Source organism: Rhea pennata, chromosome Z (assembly GCF_028389875.1).
Source record: "Rhea pennata isolate bPtePen1 chromosome Z, bPtePen1.pri, whole genome shotgun sequence".
Classification (NCBI taxonomy): Eukaryota; Metazoa; Chordata; class Aves; order Rheiformes; family Rheidae; genus Rhea; species Rhea pennata.
Genome location: NC_084702.1, coordinates 16,279,806 through 16,290,870, shown reverse-complemented (window position 1 = coordinate 16,290,870; position 11,065 = coordinate 16,279,806). Strand labels below are relative to the sequence as shown.

At 36.6% G+C, this 11,065-nt stretch overlaps 1 protein-coding gene across 3 annotated transcripts in view; it reads left to right on the top strand.

The window, feature by feature from the left end:
- Nucleotides 1–319: 319 nt before the first annotated feature.
- The window catches only part of SPATA6L (spermatogenesis associated 6 like), a 29,042-nt gene continuing 18,296 nt past the window's right edge, over nt 320–11,065 (top strand). For all 3 annotated transcript variants that reach the window (XR_009961193.1, XR_009961194.1, XM_062599996.1), the window contains exons 1-5: nt 320–358; nt 1,769–1,906; nt 4,022–4,070; nt 5,057–5,098; nt 7,613–7,737. Coding sequence is in view for 1 of the 3 variants with exons in the window: in XM_062599996.1 (XP_062455980.1) it covers nt 320–358; nt 1,769–1,906; nt 4,022–4,070; nt 5,057–5,098; nt 7,613–7,737 (393 nt within the window). In the remaining 2 variants the exon portion in view is untranslated. The remainder of the gene's footprint in view (nt 359–1,768; nt 1,907–4,021; nt 4,071–5,056; nt 5,099–7,612; nt 7,738–11,065) is intronic.

Sequence of the window (11,065 nt, the reverse complement as noted above, 5' to 3'; positions counted from 1 at the left end):
CGCGAAGCCGGGGCGCGGCGGGAGGGGAAGACGTCACGCTGTATATATATGTATATATTTATATATATAAAAATTTTTATTATAAAAATATGTATGTATGTGTATGTCTGTGTCTAGATATTGTGCACGCGCGCGGCCGCGAGGGCGCGCAGGGAGGGGCTGTGCGCGCACACGCCGTGTCGCGACCGTTAGGGGCTCGCGAGGCGACCGTTAGGCGTTCGTCATGGGCGGCGCGGCCGTTGGGAGGACTCCGCGGTCGCCATGGCAACGCGGCGCGGGCCGCGCCGAGCCCCGGGCCGCGCCGAGCCCCGCGGCCGCGATGCCGCTGAAGGTCGTGGTGGAGCTGCAGATTCACGCGGTGAGAGGCCGGCGGGGGCGGCGGGGCTGCGGGGCGGGAGGGCGCCCCGGAGGTAGCCGGCACGGCAGGAGGGGGCTGGCGGAGGGGCTGAGAGTCGGCACCGTGGTTAGTCCGGGACCCTGAGGTGCCCCAGCAGGGTAGACACGCGGCTAAACACTGTGCATAGAGTGTATATACAGTGTGTGTATATCATGGCTAAAGTTTCTCAGCCACACGCTCTTTTTTCAAAGTGTGGTGCGCTGACTGGTGCTTTGAGGTTACAGGTAAAAAGTCAGGTGAGAAGGGTGCGCAGTGAGAAAGCTAAAATAAATGCGGGATTTTTATTGCTGTGTTATGTTTATTTAGCGAGGCGTTTGTTGCTGTTGTGCAAATGGACGTTATTTTGCTCGTAATAAGTCTTCTCCTGAGATGTAAAAACATCCATAGTTTTTAATCATTCACCGCCTTTTACGTATCAGATATTTCTGGTGTGTGGAACGCTAAAGTCTATGAAGTCAGTCCCTGTTCAAAGCAGCTGATGGGAAAGAAAAGTCCCAAATAGAAAATATGGTAACTCATAATACTTTAAGACTTTTAGTATAAAAGACAAATATAGTGGAAACTTAGTAGATCACGCAACCCTTGCAGAGTATTTAGATGATAGCAAAGCAGTGTTTTGTATCAATAAGAGATTAATTGTAAAGCTGAATCATCCCCTCATTGTACTTTTTTAATGGCAATCTGTTTTATCAGTTCCAAACGAATGAGAAAAATCTGTAATGCAAAAATAAACAGTGTGAATATAATTTCATTAAAGAGTCCTGAAAAGAATACAGGACTGCCAAAAAGATGGCTAGTGTTTGCAGCAGTGTGCTTAGAAATTAAATTTCTCACCAATTTCAAAGGGGGATGTTAAAGAACTAAACCACTAATTTGCATATGTACTTTTGCCACATGTATTTATTTTGAATCTATAAATACTAATTTGTGAATTTATCTTCAAGAGCTTACAGATCTGTAGCTTTTTCATGTAAAATATTCGTGATAAAAATTTGGAATATCAACACTGATAAATTATTGAAATGATATAAAATGACATAAAATGATATAGTGTGATGACTTTTTAAAAGAATGCAGAAATATTTCAGCTGGAATAGGTTCCAGAGTGAGGTTTTCAAAAGAGCTTATGTGCTTTGTAAGTGTGAATCAAGTTGCAGATTTTACAGAGGTGCGTGCATTTCTGTTCCCAGGCATTTCTGAAAGCCCCTGTGCAGAAGGCCAAATTTGTAACCGGCCCTAGTGTAAATGAAGCCAAGGGCCTATTGAATCCCATCTGAGGTGGGGAGTGGTAATCTGGAAGACTCTGTCTGATGTGTGTGTAAGACTGGATTTAAGAATATTGTGTAAATATATATACTTTTGTCTCATAAGGTCACATGTCCTGGTGTGTTCCTGCCAGAGAAACATGACATTTATCTCAGTGTGAGCATCTTGGGTCAATACAAAGAGACGGAATGCCTTCCTCCTGTTTTCCCTCTCCTGTTTCATGAGAAGATGTTGTTTGAAAAGGTGATTTTTCACTTGTTACATAATTTAGCCTAGAAGGTCTAGTGCCATGTGTAAGCTGTAATTCCTGGATAACCTAACTTTTTGTACAGCTAGTAGGTAATTTCTGTTTTGTATGCATTTCACCATAATGTGATGAAGTGTCAGACTCATTACTAAAAAGGAATAGCTTTTAGCAATGCTTTAAGATTTTACAGTTTGAGGTTTTATTGATAGCAAAGGTTATGAAAGGGCATCTCCCACAGATAATTCTTGTGTAATCTCAGAAATGACCACAGCATATGAGGATAATTGCTCTGTTTCAGATTTTTTTTTTCTGTGTGCAGAAGCGAAATGATACCTGTATTCTAATATGGCTGTCACCTGTTCAAGATTTTTATTATAGCAGCAGATACATGACTTAAATGAAGATCCAAATAAATGATAGGCAGATACTTTTGCCAGCCTTTTATATGCCATAATAACACCTGAAATTGGTGAGAACACAAGTTTTCAGCTTGATTTTCCTACATTTTTCCTACATTTTGTTGTACTGCACTGTACAATCATTAGTTGTGATTCTGGTACCTTTTTTTTTTTTTTTTAACTAATTTGAAAAAATGGGTCAGGCAGAATGATTATGTCTGCTGATAAGTAAAACCTTGCTGAAACTAGTGCAAAACATGAATAGACAAAGTTTAGAGGAACTGTGTCTTTTTCTGCTTATTTGTCTTCCTCTTTTTCATTCTGAGAAACCCTTCTTTCCTTATACCACTCTGAGCATCTCTGTTGCTCTAAAACTGTTTTCACGTGGCTGTTAACATTTCTTTCTCTGAGGAAGAGAGAAGGTGGTTACTTTCCCTTGTCCCTGGAGTTTACTGTTGACACAAGTGAAAAGCTACAGTTGACACAAGTGAAAATTACAAAGTAACTTCCACTAGGACTTTACTGCATCTTGAGGTGAACCTTACTTTGAACCCATAGCTTTTCAGCTCCTCATTTCCACATTCTGACATGAAGTTAAAAATGAAGTAATGTTTACAGAAGTATAGTTTCTCTTATATTCAGTATTTGTAAGAAGGGGATCAGGGTAATTATCATGAAATATGTGATGCTAGGTAAGTTCATAGCTTGTTTTTATCTCATGCTAATGTGTTTGTGAATTGCTGATTTTTATTAGTAGGTATTAACTAGCATTATTTTTCAGGGAAAACATATGCTTTGCGTAGGCCTGCCCAAAAAGCTTGTCACCGAACTATTGTCTGAAAGCACCGACACTGTTGAAAGAAGGATGTTGGCAAGTTCCATGAGAAACAGAAAAGCCACCAAAAATGATAGAATGAGTGAGATATAGCAGAGGACAGCTTCTTTAGAGAAACAGAATACTCAACATGAAATCCTGGGTGGAATTTCTGTTAGAATTCCGATTTATTGCAAAAGAATCAGAATTTCATTCCAAGGGGTAAAAAGAATATATTTAAATAGGACATAGTTTACTGTCATAATTAGAACTAAATCTTGTTAAATGTATTTATTTCATAAAGAAATTTAATGAGTGAAATCTTAATTCATTTTATTTCTATAAAATATCCAGAATCATCTTTACATCATACATAGAAACAGAGGAATACCTCCTCACACTTGGTCATTTTTGTCTGTGTGCTAAATGACCTATGCTTTAAGATGCTTGCAGCTAGGGCTTTTAATTTTTCCTTTTGGGATGTGTCCTCTAGGACTGGCCAGGAATTCAAGTGTTTTCGAAACATGTGTTCTCTAATTGCACTTGTGCTTCTGCTATTATATTATTAGTGGAATTGTACTTATGTACTGCAAGCATGAGGATTTTTCCTGTAAAGTGCAAACTGTTGTGAAGTTGATGGAAACAGAGATGTAGGTACAGTTTCAGATTTAAATTATTTTTTCCACATTATTACATACTTCAAAAAATGTAAATGTAAATGACACTTTAAAACATACACCATTTGCATAAGTAGATGTATGGTATTAGTTTAGTTTGATTTTGCTTAGTGGCAGCATGACAAACAACAGGCAAAATGTATTAAAGTGTTTGTATGAATGCTAGATTATTAAATTAATTTGTACTATAATTAATCTGTTCACTCTGTTATTTTCTTGAAGCTCTTTCAAAGTGCAGTAGATCCTATTGCTGTAACTGAGATGCTTGAAAGTAAGTATAATAAAAAAAATGCTTGAAATAGATGAATAACTGAAAAAAATGACAAAGCAAATGACAAAGTCCCTGTATTCGCATAGTCTGTCTCTCTGGTTGTTTGTCTGTCTTGCATACACATCGTTCCCCTTGCATGTTGCTCTGGGTTCACCCATTCAGGTGGCAGTCTGTACCTCCAGTACAGTGAATGGCATGATTTTCCATTCTTAGGCCAGGCTGTGTTCCAATGTACTTATGAGCAGCACTTGGCTGACCTGACAAAGCTGTTTTTTTATTTTCTTTTCTTTTTTCCTTTCTTTATTTAATTTTTGCATCTGCAAATCTTTTTTTTTTTTTTTTTTTTTTGATGTCTATAACATGCCATGAATTTAAAGTCTGGAAATTCTTTTAAAATTAAAATTTTATTTATTACTGGGGGAGGAAGGGGAAGAAAAAATATTTAATACTACCTACTTTCTGTTTCATCACTGCAAGTAACCTGCCCCATGCAGCCAGACTTCTTCAGTCACACTGGCAGAAGCACTTGCTGTTGTTAATTTAAATAGTTAGCATCCCTTAGTTTTAATCTGGTTAGCGTCCATTTGTTCTTACTGGCTGTCAGGTTTTGTCCTTCTGAACCAAGCTACTCCTTGTAAGCTCAACAGAAGGTCAAGCCAGAAGCCACGGATGCAGTGACTGCCCCATTATTCTCTAATCCCATCAGGTGTCAACCACAGAGGTTTACTTTGCACAGATATTCCTCTCCTGCTTGTTTCTTTTAAAATATTAATAACACTCTTAGAATAAGTACTCCTGGAACTCATCAAAATAAAGACTAGTCTAAATCTGTCTATCTCCCTTCTCTCCTGCGTTCTGTTGTCTCTTCTTTCTCCTTTACTATTCTTCTTCCACCTTTGCTATCATGTTAGTTTTCAATTTGTCTGCCACAGGAGTAAATCTATTCAAATTAGTCATACTGCTGTAATTTGTTTTTCATCTTCCAGGTAATGTAACGAAGTTTGAATTAACTCAGCTTGTATCTTCAGGTAATAGGCAAGTAAATGTTTTTCCACATATTAGGTAATTTGACAATGAAAAGAATAACAGTGGATGCTAGTTTTATACTGTATCTCCCAAATTTTTTTGCTCACAGATTACACTGGCTCCTTCAGTCCCATTTCTTTTTTTCCATTCGTGTCCTCGTATATATTCTTGGGAACGCGCTTGAGGTGAAAAAAAGTCCCTCTTCTGACTAAACTTACTGAATACTGACTCAGGTGACTCATATTGCTTTAGTTTCTTTTGTCTTGTTTTCTAGGTTGCCAGCAATATTTAAACAGAATGTGAATAGAGTTGATCTTGGTAGATAATAGTGCTGGTCTTTTACAGATTTCATATTCTATTTTTATATAAGCCAGGAAGAAAAGCAAGTGGACACTGGGTGGCAGATGAGTGCTGTTGTTAAGGTCACTCACTGACTGGAAGCATTTGTATATATTCTAAAACTGCAGGTAGTGTTTACTTTATAAAAAATTGGTTATTGTTCCATCATGGCAAATTTAAAATATATTTTATGTTCCCTGTGTAATAAATATCACTTGTACATTTGCATTTGTTTTTTCAAAATGCTTTGTTTCAGATGTTCATCCCTCCCTTTCCGCTCTGCCTTTTGTTTTCAAAGGCTGCTGGTATAGTAAAGGGTAATTTATGATGTCATTTCAGCTTAAAGAAATATTCATGTTACAGGGAAAAGGAAATGCAAGGAATCAAATGAGTGTAGCAGATTTCCTCTGTGTTTGATAGGACAGAAAGTCTATTCAGTATTCTCACCCCTTTGAAAGGGAAGAGACTGTATTAAAAAGTGGTAAGGTATTTAATGATCTTATCTGTGTATTCTGGTCTTGCAGAACACCCAGTCTTTATTCTGGATAGTATCTACATGTCTTTCATGAATCAAACTTCAGGTGTTTTCTCTCTTTTTTTCTCCTCTGAAAAAATATGCAGTTGAGAGTTTTTTCCTTTTTTCTTTTTTTTTTACAGTGAGAAATGTTTCCTTTTTTTCAACTTTATTAATTCAAAAATTACTCAAAACAGCCTAATGTATTCCTCATAAGAGGAATCAGTGCCAGTCTGTGTCCTTCCTGGTATCTTGAAACAGTCTGCATATAGTAAAATTGACTATTTGCTTGTTTTCATTTTTTAGGATATTAAAAGTTCTTTCTGGTCTTTGAAAAGCTGCGATCAGTAAGAAAAGACAATCCTTACAACTAAAGTGACTAGAAAAGATCAAACTTTGAATAGAGTCAAAAGTGTTACTCTCTTTCTTATCATTTTCTCAAAATTTCTTTCCTTATTAACATGGTGTTTTATCTAGAAATCACCAGATGTTAGGGCTTGTGTTTAGTCTAATTAGAAGGGAGCAAATCTCCTTGCCTCTGTAAAAATACAAAATACATCCAAGTGAAAGGAATAGCAGCTTTTACCTCATGGTATCCAGAACATGACATTACAGTGTAACATTGGGGCCAACCTAACCTAGCAAAATCCTTGCTAGTTTCTAAGTGCGGTGATTTACAGTGTACCTTACAATTCTTCTGCTGCAGAGGATGCTTATGAAAGTATCTTCTGTCCCTGTCTGTGTTATATATGCAGAGCAAAACTGGCCTTCCTCTTTTTCATTCATGTGGAGCTCAGGTAGTGCAGTTCTGAAGAAAGAGAAGGCCTTGAGGCAGGTGTGGTATGTGGATACTTATGCCCTCAGTCAGCGGGCCATAAGTCTCATGATCAGTGATTGAGTAGCCGTATATGTGGTGCTGACTACGTAGCTGGGTCTCTGGAGGGAATACACTTTAATAGTAATGGTGACTGTCTTTGCGTATCATTTTTAAGATGACACTTCTGCTGAACAAACATTGGAATGTTGTGATCTCATATTTATCTTTTTATATTATTTCTGTGGGCAGCTGATTTGAGCAGTTAGTTGTTTGTTCAGTGGGAGGAGTCCTGGTCATACTGAGAGCTTGGAGAAGACCTCTGCTTAAGCTAACTGGACTAACATTTAGCATGCTGTGTATAAACCTGTATGTTTTGAAGAGGGCATTCCTCTTCTAATCTCACCAAGAGATGCTAATGTTCATCTCTTAACATTGTTGGGTTGTCATGTAGGTAAAACAAGGAACAGATTTTCATTCAGGGTCATAGCTTTGGACATTCTGTACAGTGTAACTAGGAAATCTACCCTCAAGCCTTGCAGTCATTCCTATCCCCTAAATGGTTTGGGGCACACCTGATAGATGGGATGTTAAGGATAGCCTCAAAATCCATGGTTGCTATGCCAAGCCAAGTCTTTCATAACTAATGAAAGCATAAATTGTCATTCTCTCTTTTGCCTCTACCTAGTCCTGATAGCATCTTTTTGTGCACAAGAGGAGCAGCATTCAGTCAAGAGCATTCATACATTACTGAGTTTGTATTGCACATTTATTTCTTTCATGAAAATTCTGTAACAACAACCCTAGCAACAGTTTTTCTGTGTTTTTTTTTAATTATTATTCTTTCAGTAGGAGATGAGCTTGCATTTTATGAAGAGAATACTCGAGATTTTCTGTTCCCAGAGCCTAAGCTGACTCCTGCATATCCTGGTGTGGACAGAGAATTATTGATGAAAACATCTTCTCATTTCCCAGTAAGTTGCCTGTAAGTGGTATTTACTTTGTGTGGAGAGGGAGGGAGGTCAGCTACTTAGAAGCAACTTTGTGAAGATTGGAGATTGAATATGCTTCTGGCCCTTTTGAGCAGAGGGAGATGCTTGGATGGTCTCTTTCCTATGAAAGTGTTTCAGAGAATGTATATCAGACATGTACTGGCCTGGCAATTACATCTCTTAGTCACAGACAGTAGTGTAGGCAGGATAGAAGAGCAGGAGAATCTGATGCTCATTTACACATCTCTATTCTCAGAATCTGTGAAGGGACCAAACAATTACCAGATTTTCAGATTTCTTTTCACTGATTAGATGCCAGTTTTCTGTCCATTTTCTTTCCTCCTTATACAAGTCTCATTTTATCACTCTGCTCTGTTTTCACTCATCTCTTGAGAGTCTTACACTTTTATATCTTTGTGACTTCTTCCAGTACCTTTTCTTGCTAGGGTTCATGGTCTCCTAAAGCAGCAATAGCAGCCTAAAAATATACATTTAATCTCTCTCACTGCATTATGGATTGTATTATGCAAAAGAAGCAATAAATTTGACTTGAATTTTATTAATTCACTACAGTGTAGTTTATAATAGCTCTGAGCAGAAGCAGAGAGGAGCATCCTTCCTGCAGACTCAAATTGCCATTGATTCATAATCAAAAAGTTTTTGTGATTACTGTGCAGACTAGGAATGTCATTATTTCAAGTGAAAAACTAATTTTTGCATGGGCTAGTGAAAAAGGTACAGGACTTTTTTAAAAAAATAATATTAGAAAGTTCTACCTAATGCAATAGATCTTACATTCATTTGGAACAGAAATGTAGAAATACATGTTCTAGTTAGCCAAGCATTATGTTTTTGTGAATTTTAACTAGATCCTTAAGAAACAACATATAGCTACTCTGATTTCTTTTCATGAGATGTATTACTAAGCTGAAGCACATATTTAATTTTATTTACTTATTTGTAATGTTATTTAGAGAACGATTTTTTTGAGTTGATCAAGTTAAGCAGTTTAATGTGCTGTTAAAAATCTAAATGCTTTGTCAGATTGCCGCAGTAGAAGAACAGAATAATTCCATGCTCTTACGGCATCCATAGAATAATTGAGTTTGTAGACCTCCATAGGTCATTTAGTCTAACCCCTGTTTATAGCAGATTTAATTTGATGACATTGCTGTCTAGCGGAGTCTTGAATACCTCCAAAGATGGAGATTCCACGACTGCTATGAGCAATTTGTTTCAGTATTTGACTTCAATCAGCATGTTCTATTAAAGACCTTGAGTGGTCCCATTCAATTATTTTTTCTAATATTCCCTAGTTTCAAAAGTTCAGAAAGTATGAAGTGCATTGATGGAGAGTTAAAATTCTTATGTATGCTTGCTTCCTGATGTTCTGCTTTTTATCTCTTACTACAGTTACTTGTAATTGTAGAAGTAGAATAAACTGAAAGTTATTTTACCAGGACAGTACAGGAAAACAAATCTATTGTCTTTTTTTTCAACTTATCTAGCTATGCCCATTCTAACTTTTTTGAAGAAGAAGAAAGTTTACAAGCAAGGAACCTGGTCATTTTTATTGTCCTGATAAGTTATCTAATATCCTAAAGTATTTACTGATACAGAAGACATTTTCCTTCTGAATGTCTTCACCGTCTCTGTAAATTGTTTGCTGGTGTGGCATCCTTTCCTTTCAAGGATTTTCAGCCAATACAGAAGGCATAACTGAAACCTTATTTACAAAGAAATGCTGGCTTTTCATGGTCTGGATGTATAAAAATAATGTATTAGTTTTATGCTTTTCTTTATTCTTGGATTTCATTTGAATGGAATGCATCATTATGTATGATTAGCTAAAGCGTAGTTCTATGGATACAAACAAAGTTGATAACAGAAAAATGTTTTGTTTAATATGTCCTTCCTTAGAGGAATACTGATAATTATTATAAAGCACTACTATATTTATGTATAATACCGGCCTCTTTTAATTGTCATTCTTTTTTTCCTCTGTTATAGTCTGCGAAATATTTCAGGTTTATCTAAGTACTTGTTTGGTGTTTGGTCTGATTGTTTCTATTAATTCAGTATAATAATTCAGTATAATAGTCTTTCAGTGCAGTTGCTCCTTTTTTTTTTTTTTTTTGACTTGGTCTTATACTCTGTAATTTCCTGCAGAGAATTCTGTGTTTACACCGCAAATGTGACATTTCTGTAGTAATATAGATTTTAAGCCTTGTACAGATAATATACTACTAATGTAAGGCTCATCCTCAGTGGCCTCTTCTCAATCTCACTTATATTTTTGACAAGATGTTTTGCTAAGTTACAAAAGTGGATCACTAAATCACTTGTGCCATGAAAAAACAAAGCCAAATGTTCCATATAAGTCTGTGCTAAGTTTTGTATTATGTTTTTTTACTGACTGGAAGTCCAGTTTTACAATTTATGCGTTTTTAGATTTCATATACTTCAGATTTGTAAGAGTTTGTGTCCCATATCCCACTGATTTTCTGCAGATGCAAATCAGTTGATTTCAGTATTCTTTACATCTTTTTTCCTCCTCTATAAATGAGGTGGAATAACGTCCACTGAGTTCATTCAATTCACTTCATGCATAAGACTTAGCTTTACTTGTAACTGTGCTTATAACCAATGTAAGCATATTCCTTTAGGCTTTACTGTTCATACAGCTTCCTGAACAAAAGAAGGTTCATTCAGTAGGTCTTTTCAATTGTGTTTAAGGAAAATGGACATATGGCTTTCTAGAGATTTGAATCAGAATTAGAATAGGAAGCAAATGAAAAAATATACACTGACCTCTGAGGCTTTTCATTAGGTTTGTGCTTAAGATGAACTGAAGCCTTCCTTAATGCTTCCTGCTGATTTTAAGGAACTTTGTGAGAAAGATTTTCTATTTTTATTCCCATTCAATCCAATGAAGAATAACCTGGCATAATTCAAAGGTTTTTATGTGGGAATAACTCTGCCATGGAATGTTCTTTCCTGCCTATTGGTTTCTAGGTTTGTTTACTTACCCTAAAATCCACAGAAGTGCTATTAAGCAGCAATTGTTTGCATCAATAGCAGTTGTTCTGAAAGGCTGATGGCCTGGGTGCTAAAAGCTTAGTTAAATATATACCCTTTGTTGTGGATTGCATGGCTCTTAATAGTTATTTTAAAGGTAACTACTGCTATAAATTTTCTTTTGCTTACTTTGGTAGAAGATGAGTAAAATTCTGTAACAGTCAGTCTATTTTATAGTATTATTATGACTAGAATACCAAGAATTTGCCCCTTCAGATTTGGCAGCTTTTGG